At 39.3% G+C, this 20,281-nt stretch overlaps 2 protein-coding genes across 8 annotated transcripts; both read right to left on the bottom strand.

Moving 5' to 3' along the window:
* Window positions 1–524: 524 nt before the first annotated feature.
* LOC308397601 (N-acetyllactosaminide beta-1,3-N-acetylglucosaminyltransferase 3-like) lies at window positions 525–2,556 on the bottom strand (the record flags this gene model as incomplete). The annotated part of the gene is made up of 3 exons (XM_080883574.1): window positions 2,443–2,556; window positions 1,917–2,025; window positions 525–1,671 (listed from the first exon to the last, which is right to left on the bottom strand). Exon 3 carries the CDS (start codon window positions 1,659–1,661, stop codon window positions 525–527), a length of 1,137 nt encoding a protein of 378 aa, XP_080739700.1. The 5' UTR covers window positions 1,662–1,671; window positions 1,917–2,025; window positions 2,443–2,556.
* Window positions 2,557–10,607: 8,051 nt separating this feature from the next.
* On the bottom strand, window positions 10,608–18,049 carry LOC308397571 (N-acetyllactosaminide beta-1,3-N-acetylglucosaminyltransferase 3-like). 7 transcript variants are annotated; one of them, XM_080883541.1, is made up of 4 exons: window positions 17,935–17,975; window positions 16,142–16,215; window positions 15,064–15,152; window positions 10,608–13,971 (listed from the first exon to the last, which is right to left on the bottom strand). In XM_080883541.1, exons 2-4 carry the CDS (start codon window positions 16,148–16,150, stop codon window positions 12,819–12,821), a joined length of 1,251 nt encoding a protein of 416 aa, XP_080739667.1. In that variant the 5' UTR covers window positions 16,151–16,215; window positions 17,935–17,975; the 3' UTR covers window positions 10,608–12,818. The 7 variants fall into 7 exon arrangements, with proteins under 7 accessions (XP_080739667.1, XP_080739666.1, XP_080739671.1 ...); XM_080883545.1 differs by lacking the exon at window positions 16,142–16,215 and adding an exon at window positions 14,628–14,760 and having other exon boundaries at window positions 10,609–13,971; XM_080883540.1 differs by lacking the exon at window positions 17,935–17,975 and having other exon boundaries at window positions 16,142–16,569.
* Window positions 18,050–20,281: the final 2,232 nt, after the last annotated feature.

Here is a 20,281-nt window from a genome sequence, read left to right as displayed (position 1 = left end):
CTGACTGATACAATGATTAACCCAATACATTCAAACCAGTTTGACATGGGTCGACTTACACAGATGTCAGCTGTTAGACATTATTCTTAAAAGTGACTCTCTCTTACAAAACTTGTATTATTATATTCGTATTAGAAATAAACCACAACAAAGACTAGAGAGAAGTACCAAAAAGTACATACAAATTTGTTTTTCACAGTGTTCTCTCTATCTCTCATTACCTTTGACTCCATAGTTTTATCTTACCAAGCCTTTGACAGAATAATAGTGGGTAATAATTCTTCTGTGCTGTTACTCAACCATAATTGTGATAAAACTGCTTTTACTTATGTGTGAATGGGTAGTGTAAAGCGCTTTGGGGTCCTTCGGGACTAAGTAAAGCGCTATACAAATACAGGCCATTTACTTGCATCGAAATGCTACTTAAAATGTCTTTGAAGTTTTCACTTAAGCAAAGCACTACAGTTTTTCTGAGATGCTATAACAAACACAGTATTGACAAAAGTCAAAGAAAATATGAATCTTCAGCGATTGCTACTATCGCCACATTTTAGATTAGGATCGTGTATTTTATGCCACATAAAATACATCCTAGCCGGGAGAAATCTGTGTACTAGTAAAAAGTCTTTGTAATAACAGGGGTCATAAAGATCCACTTTATTTGATGGGATGTGCAATCCAGCAGTCTTGAAGCCCATGTGGGACACAGGACCAAGTCCTGCTTTGGCCAGACATATCCCCATGTAAACGTCATCAATGGGAAGAAGGTTAATGGATTTTGACATTTTGTATATGACCAAAGCTGTATAGTGAGACAGGAGGTAGCCTGCACCCCCACAGTAAGGAGGGTATGAGTCGGACTCATGCACCTGAACAGGAATATAGTACTTGCTGTTATTCCCTCTAATAGGCCCTTTTCCCTGGATAAGATGGCCAGTAAAGAGGTGCTGGCTTCCGTCATTGTCCTTGAGGCTTTGCAGATACTCGACCATGTTGTCTGTGTTGGCAAAGACGTCGTCATCACCATTCAACAGGAAGTGGGCATTGGGACAGTTCCTTTCCATCCATTCAAGAAAGAGTATCTGCTTCAATGTAAGGTTGTAAAATGTGTCACTGAAATCCCATTGGAGGATGTCGTTGTGCTCCTGTTGCTCCAGCTCCAGGAGTTTGTTCAGCCTTTCCTTCTCAAACCCGCTCTCTGTCGTTCCTGAGATGAAGATCCGTCGAATCCACACACCGTTGTGTAACCTCTCTTCACCCCACGTTTTGCGCAGCACCTCTCTGCGTTCATAGTTCCCCGGAGAGCTTTTAATGACCAGAAGAAGAAAGACTTCTCCAGATTTATCAGCTCCTCCACATTTGTCCGGAATGTCCAGTAGCATGGGGAAGTGGCGACAGTGGCGATAGTAGAGGAAATCTTTGATATGCTGAGGAAGTGTTTGGAATCCTGGGATGTTGGCGGTAGATGTGTTTTGTTGACATTTTGGCCACGAGGACATATGAGAGTTTTTCATAGGTGTCTTCTTTTGAACGCCTTTGCTTCTGGTAGTCACAGGTACAAAGTCAAACCCACGGTGGAAAAATCCAACCCTCCAAAGAAGGAAAATCAATAAAAAAAGAACTCCAGCTATCGGGAGATTTTTTGACTTTCTTATTCTCATCCTTTAAACTCTGCAAACCAAAACAAGGAAGAACTCTAACAACAATAACAGCAAAAAAGGTACGCATCAAAACCATTAGGACAAGTAATTACTAAGGCACAGCCGAGGAACAAATCAGTTACTGATTCACCGACCTCATTTCAGTTTTCTCTAACTGTCAGGTTGATGAAAATAGATTCATCTTTTGCTATAATATCAACAGGTGACACATATATTTATATTTTTAAAATAATAACCACATTAACTCATACAAACCTTAATGCAGTGAGATGTGGTGAAATGTGATAATTGTCTGATTAGCTTCATCAAAATCCAGATTTAATCCAAGTTTCAATTTCCCAGGACAGGCATAGTATGTTGATCACTTGAGAATCCAAAATTCACAGTTTAGTTTTGCAGTTTCTGTATAGTTTAAATGTAAGCTAGTCACTTCCTAAAAAAGATTTTATTCTGTCTGCTGCCACACCTTAAACCTCATAGCTGCAAGAACGGATGTTTGTTCTTGCGCCCAAAGATATGAGGGTTGCACCGAGCCGACTAGGCGGTGCTTGCATTAACGTAGACAGGATGATAAAGAAATATATCTGCTCTGACGTTTTCAAATATTTTAATGGGATAGACTGTGCACTCCCACATTTAATAATATATGTATTTAAAAAGGGCTAGATTTACAGGTTTTAAGGTTCTGATAAACAGACAGAAAAGCACACTCTCCATGCTATTCACTCTTTCTCTTCACCATGGCCTCAGTACTCTTCTCTCTAGTTTTTATTTTTCTTACCCTCTCACTAACCGCAACTCTCCATCAAACACCCACATTTTTGAATGAAGTCTGAGGGGTTTATATCGCTGTCATATCTCGCGAAAAAGTTGGAATCACTTCATGAACCAGTCACGTGGTACAGCCGGGCAGCGAGGCTTCGGACGTCATCATTTTCAGCTCCTCCCATAAATGAAGCAAGCCTCGATACGCGCATCGCGGAAACGCCCCCTCAATTACTCGACACAAGCTTCGAAGCCTCGATACAGAACGTCACATCACTACTGACAGTGGTTTTTGGTTCAGATTAAAATGACTTTCAGAGCTTGTTTTGTTGCCATGTTTGTGTTTCCTTTATACCAATCTTCTTGCTCAACACTCTGAAATGGTTGAGTTGTAAAAATCGTGTGTGAAATTAGGACGCCAAACAAGACTGAATAGCAGAATAGCAGATTTCCTTACTTTTTGCGTTACGTTTATATGGACTGTTTTTCCACTGTAATAAAAAAAATGTTTCTAATGTTTTCACATTTGTGTCATTTAAAGCTGTTTGTGGAGCCAGTATGCAGGACTCAGAGGCAGAACTGAACTCAAAAGCAGCTTTATTACTTAAAGGAAAACTACAGACTAGGAGACAAGGAGGAAACTGGGAACGGAAGTAATAATCAACTTAATAATCAACTAGGAGACTGAAACACGAGGCAGACATTCAACATGATGGAGTTTGCGACAAATGACAAGAGGAGACAGAGAGCTAAAATATACCCTGGGTAATCAGGGAGATGGAAAACACACAAGTGAACTAAATCCACCAATGAACCGAGGAAGGCAAAGCATAGCATAACACACAGGGGATAAGGGACTATCAAATTAAAAGAAGGAAACAAAAGCAGGGAGGGAGACCCAGACACAGGGAACAGATAAAGAAACTAATGAACTGAGAAGCTCTAGGAAAGAGAATATAATTTCTTAAATCCAAGAAAAATAGAACACACTGAAAATACTGGTTCAGAGGCCGAGGACCATGACAGTTTGATTAATCCATTTCCACATTTTAGTTATTTCATGAGCATTAGAGGAGAATATATAGATCAAGATCCAGTATGGCAGAATAGGTGTAACATTGCTTGTGCAATCGTAAGATAAAGAAACTACATTGTTTCTTTAATTTAAGGTTTTAAATATGATAATAAAACTCAGTACAACACAACTGGTTCCAACCAGATTCTCCTCCTCAAATGAACAACAGTGTAAGACATATTACACAAAGACTTCTGGAGCAGTGTCCTTTGGAGAGACGAGGCCAAAGTGGAAATGTTTGGACATAATGGACAACACCACTTTGGACAAAACCAGCACATCAACACAAACACCTCTTACCACCTGTCAGCACAGGGGTGGGGAGGTGATGATTAGGGCTTGCTTTCCAGCCACAGGACCTGGGCACCTTGCAGACACTGAGGTGAACATGAACTCCTTTATACCAAGGTATTTTAGAGTCAAATGTGAGGCCCTCTGTCTGATAACAAGAGCTTGATTGAAATTGTGTTGTGCAACATCACAGTGATCCTAAGCAAATCAATAACCACATGTCTGAAAAACAAAAATCAAGGCATTGCAATGATTCAGTCAAAGTCTAGCTGAACCATTGCAACACCATGCACTTCAAGTCGACTGAATTGTTGTGGCGGGAACTTAACAATGCTGCAAATCTCAAGCTTTTGTAAAATCATATTATCTTGCAAAGAATAAAGAGGCCCTTTTATCTTTATTCTTTAAAGGTAAACGAGGAAGAAGATAATAGAAGGAAATAGAAAATGCAATCTAATTTTACTAGAGACCTCATTTATCCAATCACAAATATTTTCATGATGCACTTTATTCTATGCGTGGGTGACTTATCTGACTTTTACACGAGGCACTTAGTTATACACTGAACCAACAACCAGTCTACTAATCTACAGTTGCACAATATATACTATGTACTCAGGAGGATTGTGTTTCAGGAAGTAGACTGGTGTTATACTGATCAGACCAGCGTTTCCTGACTACATATCATTGTCTCAAAGAGCAAGATAATGAACTCCAACGTGCAAGTATAGTGGCGATAGAAAAAAAAAAACATTGTACAAAGGAGTATGTGTGACGGGGCGTGGTCAGCTGCCAGGCCCCCCTCATGGGTTTAGTACCGATGATGAGTGAGGCTTCCTCCTGACATACAAACACTCCAATTCAAGGAGTTCAAATGGTTTATGGTCCAGTTGCCTTTTGATGTTTTGATTATGCTTTGATTCAGAGGTGTGGACTCGAGTCACATGACTTGGACTCGAGTCAGACTCGAGTCATTAATTTTATGACTTTAGACTTGACTTGAAAAAATGTTCTAAGACTTGTGACTTGACTTGGACTTTTACACCAATGACTTGGGACTTGAATTGGACTTGAACCGGTTTACTTGAAAAGACTTGATATTTTACCCCAAATATAAAATCTAACATGCATATTATATAGAGATTGAAAATGTGACGTCATTCACGGGTAGAACCGCAAAGGATTCTGGGAACTCGTGGCAAGCGGTACTAGCGCACGCAGGCTTTCAATTAAAATCAGTTATACAGCAATAAAAAGAAACACAAAAATGTCAAGAAGCCGTTGTATGATTAACTGCAATAGCCGGTCGCATGACAGCCACGGGAAGCCGACGGGTAAAGAGATCGGTTGTTATCGGATTACGTCGTTGAAGAGAAATTGTTCAAGCCATGTTTCCGAAGTAACAAAGATGCGACGGATGGCCTGGATTGCAGCCATTCAAAGATCAAATATAACATCCCAGAACACTCCAGCTCACAGGTTAGTCTGCTCCAAGCATTTACACGAAGGTCAGTGTTTTTTAGTAGTTAATACGTCATTTTCATAACATAATTAGTGATATAGGTTACAAGCAAGTCTGGCGCTGAACAGAAATTGTCGCGCTATGCTCCTTTATTTATTGTGCATAAATAGTGAATTGTCCTGACACAATATTGCGTTTCGCTTCTGTTATTATGGTACATTGACAAAAACATATACTTTTATTCACAGGATAAAACAGGTTTTTTGTATCACTAATTGCCCAGTACGATTACAGCATACAATATTATTGTCACTGCTACATTTCTGTGATGCTACCAGAAATTATTTCCACTACTAATTAATTACCGTTGAGCTCAAAGGTCCTATTAATAAACGGTTAAGGAATGTGTATTTATGAAGACGATTTGTGAGACTGGTAAACTTATGATATGTACGATGGTCTTTCGTTCTACACGGTGCATTTCAAGGTCCTGCACCCATCCGTCGGTAAACTGTACCTGGGCTTGTTGCAGTGACCTGAAGTTACTAAACTTCATGAGTGTATGCACTCACTCCAAGAACCGTATAATTATAAATATGCATATAAATATGCTAAGATGAGATAGCTGACTTCATCTAACTAGCAAATGTTGTCCAGGCTACGTTGGTGATACAGTTTTTTTTTAATGTGTATGATATTTTTGTCATGTGATTTTAAAGCTGGTCCTACAACCGCATCCAAGAATAACATGCAGCTTATCTCAGAACTGTCGGTGAAAATTATTCTTGGAGCTAGGTTTAATTGAGCTGCATTTTATAGAGGTGCAATTTCACAATTTGTGTATATTTTCTAAGTTCACTATTTTGTCATGTGTTGAGAAAAACACAGATTTTAAAATTACATGGTCTAATATTTACATTTAGCATAACTGCAACATTATTTTTTCGTTGTTTTTTTTTTAAAGACTCGAAAGGACTTGAAATTCAAAGTTTCAGACTTGTGACTTGACTCGGACTTTTACACCAGTGACTTGAGACTCGACTCTGACTTGCCTGACATTACTTGAGACTTGACTTGAGACTTGAGGATAAAGACTTGAGACTTACTTGAGACTTGCAAAACAATGACTTGGTCCCACCTCTGCTTTGATTATTGTACAGTGTGTCCTGGGCCCTGTTTCAGGAAGCCGGTTTAGAAAACTCAGAGTTAAAAACGATACGCAGGGTTGAGTAACCCCGAACTGTCCAACTCGGAATATTCGGTTTCAGAAAGGCTGATAACAATTAGTTCAATCAACGCGGAGTTGCTTTAACCCCAAGTGAAGCGCGCGGACGAGGATACATAAAGCCCTGATAAGCGGAGCACAGATTAAGCGAGTCACCATGGAGACGGAGGGAAAGAAGGCGCGGTCAATGTATTTTACAGCGCTTGAGGCCGAAATTCTGATGGCAGCATATGCCGATAACATGCAAATTTCTCAGAAAAAAAGTAACACAGCCTCAGCTGCAAAACAAAGGGAGCATGCATGGCAAAACATAGCCGACAGAGTCAATGCGTGAGTGTTAATATAAACATTGATCTAGGGATTTCCACCCATTTAACACGTTATTTTATCATATGTTATTTTATTTGTTATTTTATACATTTTATTTTGTGATGTGATGTGAACGCAGGTGCAACCCAACAGGCCCCAAACGTGCCTGGCAGCAAGTAAAAATGAAATATAAAAATATAGTCCAAACAGGTGAGGTGTAATTGTATTATGAGCCATAGTGCTTGGTCTGTTTGTCCGATGTAAATCAATTGCAGTTAGAGGCTACATTAATTTTCTTTCTGTAAGCACTTATTGAAATTATCTGAGCACATTACAAGTACATATTTGCTTACTCTGTATGCTCAAATGTGGCCCGTTATAGCCAACAGAAAAAAAGCGGAGGCCCGAAAAACAGGTGGGGGTCCTCCACCACCACCACTACACAGAGGCTGAGCAGTTGGCCCTCAGCCAAAACAGTGGGCGCCCTGTGGCCGAAGGCATCTCTGTGGGGACATCCTCTGAGTCAATAACCCCGCAAGACACAAGTGCCTACATAGGGGGTAAATTCAAAATAATACATGATGTGCATACATCCTTTGTAACTGTTGGCATGATGACATTGTATATAATTTGGATTATTTCTTTATCTCGTCAAGATCCATGTCATGATTGTAAATTATTTAAGCTGTACATTACTTTGTTTGTTTTTTGTAGTCAACGTTTTGGTGCTTTTATTTTGAAAGTCAAGTTCGCTTACAAGTTGCGCTAGTTTCCTCTTTGGGTAGAACGAAGAAAAACACCTGTAAGCGCGCAGAAAGGATGGTTTTTATTGAAAGACTTGTTAAGTGGACTTTGACTACACACGGTTAAAGGAAACCTCAGAAGAACGGCGGCTAATTCCCTTTTTGCAGCATGCAGCCAACGAGGTATTTATTTATTTATTTATTTATCGTGTTTGTTGTACAGTGTTTTTACTGCTGTGTCTTATGCTGAGTTTTATTTTGTTAATGCTGTATAGTTTTCACGGTGGCTTTGGAGAGAAGTCTTCAAATAAACCAGTGACAGAAAACCACTTGCGTCTGCCTGTGCTTCGAGGGAATTATATCCTTTCTTCACAGTCACCTTTGCAGTGCTACTCATTCATTTGATAAACTCTTTACCATAATGGATTATTTTGTAGTGAAGTTATTTTCCTACTGATTTTGCCTTCCCTCAGTCTTGGTTGTCTTTGAGAGCATAATGACAATGAAGTGTAAGGTGATTGGTATGTTTGTTAATTGCCATTTGGTCCCTTGTAAGTTTAAGTGACCTGTATAAACCTCATATTCTATCAGTTGATGGTGGTGGTGTACTGCATCTGGTGCAGCCTCCTGTTGAGCCAGACCAACATGCAGTTGTGAGTAATACTCCACAGATTATATGAGTTTACAGTAGAACAGTAATGTTGTTTTTTTCTTTACTACAGGAAAATAATGAAGAAACATTGACAGCTGTTACAGAGGAGGAAGCAACAGAGACACTTTATGAGGTTTACATCTTTTAATACTTTGTGTACAGGAAACACAGGCGACCAATAAAGCCAGTTGAACAAAAAATCTGTTTATTCTTCTTTCAACATGTTGAGGTGATGGGTCAAAGGAAATGATTGTGACATATGGTGTCTCTGACTGCGCTTCCATCTTGTATGTCCGTGGGAGGGTCAGGATGTTCATGGTTTGGATCACTGCTGATGTCTGGTTCAGAAGGACAGTGTTCTCCTCTAATTGTGGCAATGTTGTGAAGAATCACACATGCCACAATAATGTCACATGCCCTTTCTGGGGTGACCCTGAGTCTTTGCAGGCACTGGAACCGGGCCTTAAGCATTCCGATAGTCATTTCAATTCTGGCTCTTGTCCTGCAATTAGCCAGATTATATCGCTGCTGTGGGCCCGGTTCAGGGTCAGGGTAAGGGGTAAGCAAATAGGGTAAACATGGATACCCCCTATCACCAAGCAAGTAGCCAGTGAACTCTCCTAAGACAGAAGGATACACTTCAGTTCAAATGTCCCTGAAGCAATTGGTCTTTATATATTTTAAAGTATTCTCAACTCACCATGTCCAAATTTTGTGCTCAGTGTACATTCACGGAATATTTGTGAGTCATGGACAGAGCCTGGCCACTTGGCTTCCACATTTGTGATAATGTTGGCAGCATCACATATGATTTTCACAGTGCAGAGAACACAAATTAGCATCCATTACTATAATGAAATAATTTGTTAGTTTGAAATGCTACAGGGAACTATGTACCTGTACATTAATGCTGTGGAAAGACTTCCTGTTCACATAGTCTCCTTCATTTACTGAAGGAGCAATGATTGGAATGTGAGTGCCATCTGTACAGCCAATCACGCCTGGGAACCGTGAAAATAAATGTAAAATTTAAGTAGTAGTCCAAGTAGCACCACATCATAAATTAAGTTTTGGTCATCCTGATACCTGCAATTTTGTGGCATCCCTCTTTGATAAATCTTGTGGGTCTATGACACAAACGAGTACAGGAGACGTTTCAGTGCAACTGTAACATTCCTGACTGCCCGACAGATGGTAGCCTTGGAAACGTGCTCAGCGTCACCAATATTATACAGAAAGCTCCCGTTTGCAAAAAACCGAAGTGCAATACAAATAATATGTACAGAACTGAGAGGATGTCCACGATGTGTCACATGCGTAATATATGGCCTGAGGATGTTATCCAAATAAATTATAGATTGTGCTGAGAAACGGTAACGTTCACACAGAAAATCATCAGGAAATGATAAAATGTCCAAACGCGCTCTGATCACTCTCTCCCGGCGGAGAGCTCTGCAGAGAATTTGGGCTTCACGATCTACTGGCTCTTCAAGGAAGGGGCACGCCATGTCTGACACTTCCTACTGTCAGGTTTCCGACAAAGGGGCGGAGACAGTCAGGGTTAGTTGTAGTAAACCTGCTAGGGGGCAGGTTAGCTTCACGGAGTGTGTCGTCATAGTGACTCACTGAGGCTTCATCTGAACTCGCTTTGTGAAACCGAAAACCCAGAGTTTTCGTTAACTCAGGGTATACTTACTCAGTTTTTCCACTAAACCGGCTTCCTGAAACAGGGCCCTGCACTCGAAGCCACAGATAACCTGGAATCAAATGAATTTTCAAAATGCTACCTCTCCATTTTCTCAGAGCAAACAAATTTATCTGATACAGTGACTTCAACACTGACTAATAAAGGAGCCACCCCATATTTAAATAGAAAAGATGTCCTGGAGGTGGAGTCACCTAGCAAACCCTCATCAACACTGTGGCAAGTGAAGCTCTCGCTGTTGCACAGACAGCTGATGCATGTTTTACTTCTATGCATGAAACAGTTGGGAAATGCTGCTCATGTTCTTACTTTCTGCAGGAAGAAGTTCGAATGCACACATTCAGATCATAGCAGAACTGATAAAATACAAGTCTGAAAAGATGCTGATGGGACACAGCGTGTGACTGGAGTGCTGTGTGACAAATTGTGGTTTCTTCGTACCTCGCAAGTCAAATGTTAGATCTCGGAAGTGACGGAAGTTAAAAAAATAATTTTAAAAAAGGGTTTGTTTTGCTTCTTAGCAAGTATGACTATTTGGGCATTCAAAAATGGCTGATGTGGTGCATTTTTGCCTTTGGAACATGCTAAAGAGTTCTTGTTAATGATACACACTTTAACACTTTTTCCAGACAATTGACTTTTATACAACTTGCTATTTTCTGGTACATGAGATTTGGAGGGGCAGCAAACAGGCAGGCAGTTATCCAACAAGGAAGTCCTTGTCCATGCTGTCATTTCCATAGAGTGTTTGAATCAGATTAGCAATACCAGCTATCCTCTTCAGTCTACCCGAGAAAATGCAAGTAACTATTTGAACAGTTATTAAAGTAACCTATTTGCCATTAAAGACATCCTTAAATACCAAACACTGATTGGGCAATGCAAAGCAGGTGCTGAGTTAAAGACCGAAAAAAGGGCACAGTAACCGCCGGCCCACCTCTTCCCCTGAGAGGGAAAAAAAACAAGCCTTGTAGGCGTTGCTTTCAGTTAGCGTTGCTTTGTCTGTTATGTTGGCTTTCATCCTCCCTTAATTTAATTCTTAACATCTTTTAAAAAACCTAACGAATTTAAAACGGACCCAAACAGTCTCCTCACATTCCTCCACCTGGTGTTAAGTAAGGTTAGAATTATATAACAATTTTTTTTACAGACATGAACAAAATCCAAGGCAGCTTATAAATATTTATCCCAATGTTTATTACAAAATAATCCTCCAAAATGTCTTGCGCAGGTACACCCAAACAAAAAAGGTCCAAGGAAATTATGCGTACATCTTATTTAAAACGATTGTGTACTGCCAGTGTATGCAGTTCACAGTTACCATTTAAAGCTGTTTAACCGTACAACATATAGCCCCTTACTTAGCAGCATTAAACCCAAACAGATTTGAACATTTGTGCATATATTCGATTCAGCATACTGAATCTGCAACAACAGATATTGATTCTTAATGAAACAGTGATCCTGCATTGGATTGCCTACTGGCAACTACTTGTAACGGCTTTTACCGACACCCAGTTGTTATGTTCTGCAACACTGATGTAAGGCACAAATCCCTTTGTGTAACAGAAATATTGAGGCTGAAACAAACAAAATAAAGAAGGCTTAACAGAACAAAGAGGATTAAGAATATAAAATATATATATATATATTACACCTTTTATTCTTAAGAAACCCTGAGAAATTATTTTGGATGATATCTGCGGCAACACAAGCGTCAGATCTAGAGCTGGGCATTGTTCAGAAGTTTACAGGTACAATTAAACTGCAGTGTAAAATTTACCAAATGTAGAACTTAAAATATCAAACCAACTCAAACATGAGTTCAATCGTTCTTTTTAGGTGATGAATTGCATTGTTATTTGTCCTGTTTTATTTAATGTATGTATTTATTTTTGGAGAAGTCTCAGTATATTTTAAGCACTTTGTAACTTTGTGCAGAAAAACAATACATAAATAAAATGTTTTCATATCATTGCTGTATTTTATTGTAAATAAATACCCAGCTCTTATAACCAATTTAACCCGCAAAATGTACTTTCCTCCATACAATCGTAGCATGAAAAGACCCATACAGATGAACCATAGTACTCTGCAATGCTTTACATTTGAATTGGTTGATTATATGTCATCTGTTCATGATTTTCACACTGGCTGGCACGCGACATACAGAAAAACTCCAACAGAAAGTATGAATTAAATATTACAATCAGCTCTTAAAATTCACATTTGATTTACAGGCAGCTAACATTAACTTGGTAACTCTCCTTACACCTGGCTCATTTTCTACGTGATGGAAATTCAGTAAATTATGCAATATAGAGCCAACTTTTCAATTCTTGGCCATTTTTCATGTCCTTAATCTCAGGACAAGGTGGCTAACACACGGCTGCACTCTAGCTGGCAGCTTTTGTCTACTAAAACATGGCCTTTATTAGTCTGTATCAGCTGTAGCTATGCTGAACTTTATGTGATACTAAAATATAGAAAATCAGACCCAATGACCTTAAATGTGGACTCATTTTCCAATGAGAATTCTCAAAATGAGGCGTAACTTTACACTTGATGGCTACTTAAAATTCACATTCATTCTTTCTGTGCAGTAAGTGGGCATTTCAAGCAAAAGAAAAATCTAGCAATCCAACCAGTATAGTACCTATTAAGTAATATTAGACAATCTGGTAAAGAAAGGTACAAGATTTGGTGAGACAAAGACAAAATATAATGCATTGTATTGTAACGCAACAGCCAGTCCTGCCTGTTCAAATGTTGTCAACTCATTTAAGGTATGTGCCAGTCCCTTCTGTCCAGCAAAAGTTTTTTCTCTTTACAGTATGTGAAACAAACACTTACATGTTCATTTGAGCTGGAAGCAGGAGGAACCGGAACATCACTAAGCTCTATTATTGCCTAGAAGTTAAAGTTTGGTGCTACAAATGTTTTTGGCTGGAGAGACCACATCTTAGATTTGGATCATGTACTCTGTGCCACATTAGATACATCTGAGCTGGAAGGAATCTGTGCACAAGTAAAACCTCTTTATAAAAGCAAGGATGGTATTGGTCTAAACTGTGGGATGGAACGTGTTGTCCTGCTGTCTTGACGCCCATGTGAGAAGTGGGGCCAAGTCCTGCCTTGGCCAGACACATCCCCATGTAAACATCATCAATGGGAAGAATGGTAATAGACTGGGACATATTGTAAATGACTGAAGCTGTATAGCCAGAGAGGAGGAAGCCCCCGCCACCACAATAAGGAGGGTATGAGTTTGACTCCTGCACCTGAACAGGAATATAGTACTTGCTGTTTGGTGATCTAATAGGGCCAACATTTTGGATCAGATGGCCAGTAAAGAGGTGCTGGCTTCCATCATTGTCCTTGAGGCTTTGCAGATACTCGACCATGTTGTCTGTGTTGGCAAAGACATCGTCATCACCATTCAACAGGAAGTGAGCATTGGGACAGTTCCTTTCCATCCATTCAAGGAAGAGTATCTGTTTCAATGTAAGGTTGTAAAATGTGTCACTGAAATCCCATTGGAGGATGTCGTTGTGCTCCTGTTGCTCCAGCTCCAGGAGTTTGTTCAGCCTTTCCTTCTCAAACCCGCTCTCTGTCGTTCCTGAGATGAAGATCCGTCGAATCCACACACCGTTGTGTAACCTCTCTTCACCCCACGTTTTGCGCAGCACCTCTCTGCGTTCATAGTTCCCCGGAGAGCTTTTAATGACCAGAAGAAGAAAGACTTCTCCAGATTTATCAGCTCCTCCACATTTGTCCAGAACATCCAGTAGCATGGGGAAGTGGCGACAGTGGCGATAGTAGAGGAAATCCTTGATAGAATTAGGCAAAGAGTTGAACTCAGCGATGTTGGCAGCAGATGTTTTTTGTTGACATTTTGGCCATGAGAATACATATGTGCTGTTTTTGGTGTTTTGCGTCAGTCGGCTGTGGTCCTCTCTAACATCTACGTGGAAACTTATAGTTTTATGGTCAACAAAATCTTTGCAAAGGTGAAGGAGCAAAAGCCCGAGTGCTACCACCATCAATACATTTCTTGCCCTGATGGTTTTCATCTTCAAAACTCTGTAGCGACAAGACAAAAGACAGAGATTAATTAAGATCAGAATGAAACTAGACTAACTTATTGAGGAAGTTATTGATTAGAAGCAAGTACAAGCATGCAGTGAACACAAAGATGTGAGCCAAAGCCTTATAGATTTACGTACTACTTGTGCAGTGCATAAGACCCTCGCATTCTTCTTGAAAGTTCCTTTAGGGTGATGTGGTTAAACCCGCAACTGTAGCATACATTGCACTGACAAGGGCATAACTTGCAGGGAACTTGCAATTTGTTTTGTCAGAGTATTGCTGAACATAAACCTATGTTCCCTTTATTAGCTAACAATACAGTGGTTTTTAAAACACTTGTTGACTTGTTTGTATGTTACAATTGCTCTCTATATCTGTGGCATAGGCATAAGGTGAAATTATTTTTCAGAATATGATCCTTTGCTCTGAATGTGGTTTTAAGAGTAAACTTGTGATTTCCTGAAACATGAGGACAGAGTGCACTTTAACTCTAGAATGATCACGTACCAGTGTTAGCTCAGTGATCGTTACAATGGGCCTTATTATAATGTTGCCTTTGTCTTGTCTTGTAATGTGATACTGTATCAATAAGGGTTGTGTCACTTTGGTGTGATCGTGTTTGCAGGCTGAGATCTACACTGAGGTTTCACCTGTTAAAATCAATCCTCAAACAGCTTAAAATGCAGCAATGGGTGTTATATTCCTTCCAACAGAGCTAATGCTGGTGCCTTAATGGTAGACCGTGTGGTGCACATGGGTTGACCATTCAAAGCATTCATCTTCCTGTTTTAAATTAAACAGAACATGTGTTGTGTTGAAAATATTTGTGCATGCACACAAAATGCGACACGCATGTAACAGCATATGTTTTTCACACATCCTTTTTACAGTACAGTTGATGTTTGTTTTGCAAAAGACTGAAGCATCATTTTAATTATCAAATTCTTTGCTGTAGCCCTGACACCTCATGGGCTGTGGCTTAACACTTATGCAAAACTAACATTTTGGTTTTAATTTGAAATGAAGGCAACACCCTCCCACGAAAAAACATACAAAAACACTTGGGCAACAGGAATGCAAACTCACCTGCACCACGACATGACTCTCAGAGTGACAAGCCAGCAGGAGTGAGGAGACCGAGCTTCAGAGCAGACATGAAGCAGCTGGACATGTGCCTGAAAAATCCACACACAGGATGCTGTCACACAAAATAAAAATAAATCAAATGTTGTTTTGTGTCCTCAGAATGGATGGAATATGTTACATAGGCGGTTTCTGACATTGAGTAATAAAACCACACAGTCATTCTGAAAGAAGCATTAAGGGGGGAAAAAGAAAGAAAGAAAAGGAAGTTCCCGGTCCACACAGGCTTTTGTGTGTTTTTTAAATGCAAATCTGACAGCAATAAAACTCAAAATGTGCAGTGTAACAGTGTTCAGCAATCCTTAAGCATGTTAGTGCGGTAGGACAGCTGCGGCAGATTGCTTTATGTTGTTATTAACCTCCTAGGACCTGGTGTCCACATATGTGGACATCACATTTTGGGTTATTTAGACCAAAATACTCAATTTTGCTCAACATGGGCCTGATTTCTACTTACAAGGACATTATATTGCTACTGTTCTATCAAAATTTTAAACAAATATCCTCATATGTGGCTCTTATTTTTCTTTTAAAAAAAATCTGGTAATTCTTTGTTTTTACATTAATTGGGCCTCAACATGCCCAAATATCAAGGAGAAATTAAAAATGCATGTCGTGGAAGAGTTCGGGTCTTAGGAGGTTAAAGCAGAATTTTCAGTGTTGACCATTTTAACTGTTACTAGTTTTCTTCCTCTTTGTCATGTTTCGGCTGTGTGGCAGGCAGGAGAGGACCCAAACGCAAACTCACAGAGACAAAAGGTAAACTCAAAAAACACAGCTTTATTGCTGGCGTGAAGTGGGACACGAAAAACAATACAAAATAAACTAAACTGGGAAAACTAAAGCACAAAGAGCCACAGGGAAAAATCACACAGCTATGATGGAGACTACGACACTGACAAAGAGAAACACGGGGCTTAAATACACAGAGGGATAACGAGGGAATGAGACACAGAAGGAGGGCACAGCTGGGAGAAATCAGGACTGGACGAGACAGAGACGCAAAACTAGAAACACTCACATGAGGCATGGACCTTCAAAGTAAAACAGGAAGTATCACACAGAGACGCGAACTAGACACAGTGGAGACAGCAACTAAGAAACAGAGACAAACCATAAGGCAGAGGTCTAAGAACCAAAATACACAGAGGGAAATACTCAGCTTTGAACACAAGAGACTAGACTAGAGGGAGTAACAAAAGACCAACCATGAGAACATAATGCACAATGCAGGGTGACAGAAAACAAGAAACTCAAACATGCAAAGACACACCATAAACAGAACAGAGGGGGCACAGAGAGACATGAAGGGCAGGGGAGACTTAACATGGGTTGAAACACAAGGGGGAACTAATAAGCAAATCAACATAGGAGGCCTAATGAGCTAAACATACTATAAACATCAAAATGAACTAAAACTCAAAACACTGGGTCCTAAGACCCAGGATCGTGACACTCTTTTGTTTTGCGTGATTTTTGTGTAGTTGGCACAACATCAGGGTAAAGTCAGGAACAATGGGCTTAGCTTTGGATTCCACAAAAATGGACTGGAAAACGGAAGTTAACTGCACAGTGTCGTGAGTATTTGATTTGTGACAGCCACGACATCAAAAACAATTAAAAAGATGAATAACATATAGGCCTATTTTAAAATTATTTTTGCTGTGTGTGAAAGTGTTATTTACTAGGATCGCTGAATATTTCTATGCTTATTTCAATTTCCTGTTACAATACAAAGGACAATTGTTAACCAGTTACATACTGTTTTGTAAAAAGCAAAATGATAAACAGCAGTCAAATTAGTCTTCTGGACAAGGTAGAGAATGATTGCACAGGTTTTAAGTACACTTGTCTGGTTAAGACTTTCACTTGTAATGTGGTTTTTACTTTGTGGTGTTTCTACTTTCAGACAATGAGAGCTCCTTTCAGTCTTGAACATGTCCAGGTACAACAGTCATTTGAAGAGATTTAGAAGATATGCCTATTTACTTTTTAATCTGCAAGTCCGATGGTTATTATATATATTTCTTATTAAATCCTTTCATAGTGTATTGTCATCAAAGCATCAGTAGCCACAGGCTGTAATCTTTTTGCCAAATATTATATTTTATTTTTGTTGTTTGGTCTTTGTTGTCTGTGTTCTCCAGTTTGTTTTAAGATGGTGCCATTTAGTATTTAGTTAATATCTGCCAGCTCCATCACACAGAAGGCGTATTAAACAAATGTAATTTTTATAAACCATCGGGAGATTAAAAGAAGCATTGGTGAACATTTAAGTCCATTTTTTGATTTTTTTTTTTTTTTTTTTTTACATAGTGTCATATTGTTGAATGGACAATAGTCGAGCTTTAAGCGACGATTATTAGTTTGTAAAAGGAATTTTTAAATTCCTTTGGCTTCCACAAACCAGACAGAGTTTGTGGAAGCCAAAGTAAGCAGAGTAAGCAAAGTAACACGTCGCGCATGGCTGAAGCATCAGAAGACATTTATCTTTATCTTTCGTCGAGTTCTCATATAGCGAGTCATGCCTAAACTATTGTAAACTAATCTAGGGGACAGTTAAGATTCATAAAATAAGAGATTTTAAAAAGCGACACTCCAAAAAAAATTTTTTTTAAACAGCATTTGTCGTCTATGCGTAATTTCTCAGGAAACTGTGTTATTATAGCCAGTAATATATCCCAATTACGCCGAGTACAAACTAAACATGTGATGCTCCCTATGCCAGATCCCATTACTTTACGGAAACTTTATTCGAGGACGCGCACGGGCACAGAGACAGCACTTCGCGAAGCTGCTGTGTACAGTACTTACAAGTTTAAGAAGATCGCCCCTCTCCTGTGTCTGTAGTGAAGTCAGACTAATAGTGAATCCAGAATCCGGTGGCTGAAAAGCTCAGGTCCCTGCACTGCAGGGCGTTGTTCTGTCCGCCCCGTGCGTCATCTCCTCATCTATTGCCTGTCGGTAACGATCTGCGATCATCCCGCTATGACTATTTTCTTTCACAATTTCAATTACTTTGACTGTTGATTAATAACAAATATCTATAGAAATAATATTACTTGTGATTATTATAGGATATATGATATTATAATACTTTAAATGAAGTATAAGTATTACAATATCATTAAGACGCTGCTTAAATAAAATGTACTATGATTACCTAATAATAAAACCTTAAAAGTAAAGGTTATTCCCTATTAGGTTAGCTGTAGCTGTAGGAGGTGGAGCACGTCATCAACTAATCAGAAGGTTGGTGGTTTAATTCCTGGCTGCTCTGGTCTGCATGTTAAAGTATCCTTGGATAAGATACTGAATCCACTGGATTTTGAATGCGTGTGGATGTTTGATAGAAAGTACTTAGAAAAAGTGCTTGGGTGATTGAGGTATTCACCATTTATACATCCACTAGTAGCATTTTACACAACGCAGTCTAAGGAAATCCTTTAGCAGAATTTATGAAAGATCACATTATCCAGTTAAAGATTTGAGCTTCCTTTTCAACCAAATGGTCGGGCATTGCACAGCTACAAGCATTTCACCCCCCCCCCCCCATGTCATACTGTGTATGGCTGTGTGTGTGTGTGACAAATAAAATTTGAATTTGATTTGAATTTGAAATGGGACACTTAATATAGTTAAAACTCTACTTGCAGGGTTAGTCGTATCTGTAGAGACAGTACTTCGCTGTAGGACACAGCTAAATATCACCACAGTAAAACAAGAAGACCTTAACTCATGTGGATGGTAAAATGCTTTTAAGGGCTTGGCCTTGAGATTTAAATATTTCCCTGCACTTTGTCTTCAAAAGCTTTTTAATCCCTTTCGGATTTATCGTGAAAATATTTCTTCATCTTTCTGTTTTGGTTTTTTCTGTCTATACAACACTTTTCAGGCATGCTTCTGTGTAAATTTCAACCAAAATAAAAGGAAGTTCTTTCTGAAAGCCTGTTCTTCCTCGTTGGAGTGCTGCCATGACCATTATTATGACCATTATTACTCTTCCAGTGACCTTCGTTGTTTAAGCGCTCATGGTCTTAAATTTCCTCTATTTTGCACACAGTTTTTTGACCGGGGCTAGAAGGACTCCAAACGCTTTCAAGGACCTTTTGTACATTTTAAAACTCATTTTCCACGCTGCCAAGCATCAACAATGATAAGTCAAACATCTTCAAGAGTTGAATACTAAAAGTGTTCGCACTCCCTGCTGATTCCTGACAGAAAACACCTGATCCCAAGTTCCCCTTCAAGTTTATGTTTAATCCCAGAGGCTGTCCTACTTTGCTATCCCCACACGTTGAATGATTTTTAATTGAATAATTTTGCAATTTTCAATTGATCGAGCATGTTTGCCTCGCGTGTTCAACCTTTAGCACTTGGGTGAAAAAATTACAAATATTTCAGTTCATATTTACACTGAAATGTACATGTTTACGTGAAGCTTAACAACTAAACATAGAACGTGAACCTCAAGGTTTAGTTGCCATCGGCCTTGGGATTTTTTTTTTAGTCAAGGGTTAAAAGTGCTGAGTTAAGCATAGCATAAAAATACTGCTGAAGTATATGGAAATATAAATGCGGTTATAGTTTCTGCTGTCATGACACTAAAGCAATTTGGAGAAATGAAAGAGAAAGACAGGGAAGGGGAAGAATCTAAAGCTTAATCTTACCAGACTAACTGCATTTCACTGTGAAATATGGATTAAAAAGTCACCAGTGCTAGGACTGAATGTATTATGCTCTGTGTGAGTTTGCAATACCTGATGTAATATGCTGTGTAATCTCTTTTAAAGACTGAAACCATGCACAGCTCAGTTGACTACGAATCTGGAAAAATATGTGGCTGTAAGGTGATATGCAGCTTTTTAGTCACCAGATGTCAACTCGGGTGAATACCTGCTGGAGAATTCGGACCTGTATACTAAACAGCGCACTCCACCAAATGAAGTGATATCTTATGGAATAGTGGGGTCTACCCCTACAGCAGACTATCAAAGTCATTTAAATATAATGGGCAAGTATCAACTTTAAATCTCCCCAATTACATACAGACCAATTGTCTGTATCATCAACTCGGTCCCCTATAACATGTCAAAGTTTCTGGCTTCAATCCTCAATCCGTTAGCAGGCAGCTCTAAACACCATATCCAGAACACCTTGG

This window comes from Rhamphochromis sp. 'chilingali' (assembly GCF_963969265.1).
Source record: "Rhamphochromis sp. 'chilingali' genome assembly, chromosome: 5".
Taxonomy (NCBI): Eukaryota; Metazoa; Chordata; class Actinopteri; order Cichliformes; family Cichlidae; genus Rhamphochromis; species Rhamphochromis sp. 'chilingali'.
The sequence above is the reverse complement of the archived record's forward strand: the minus strand, read 5'-3'. Positions and strand labels throughout refer to the sequence as shown.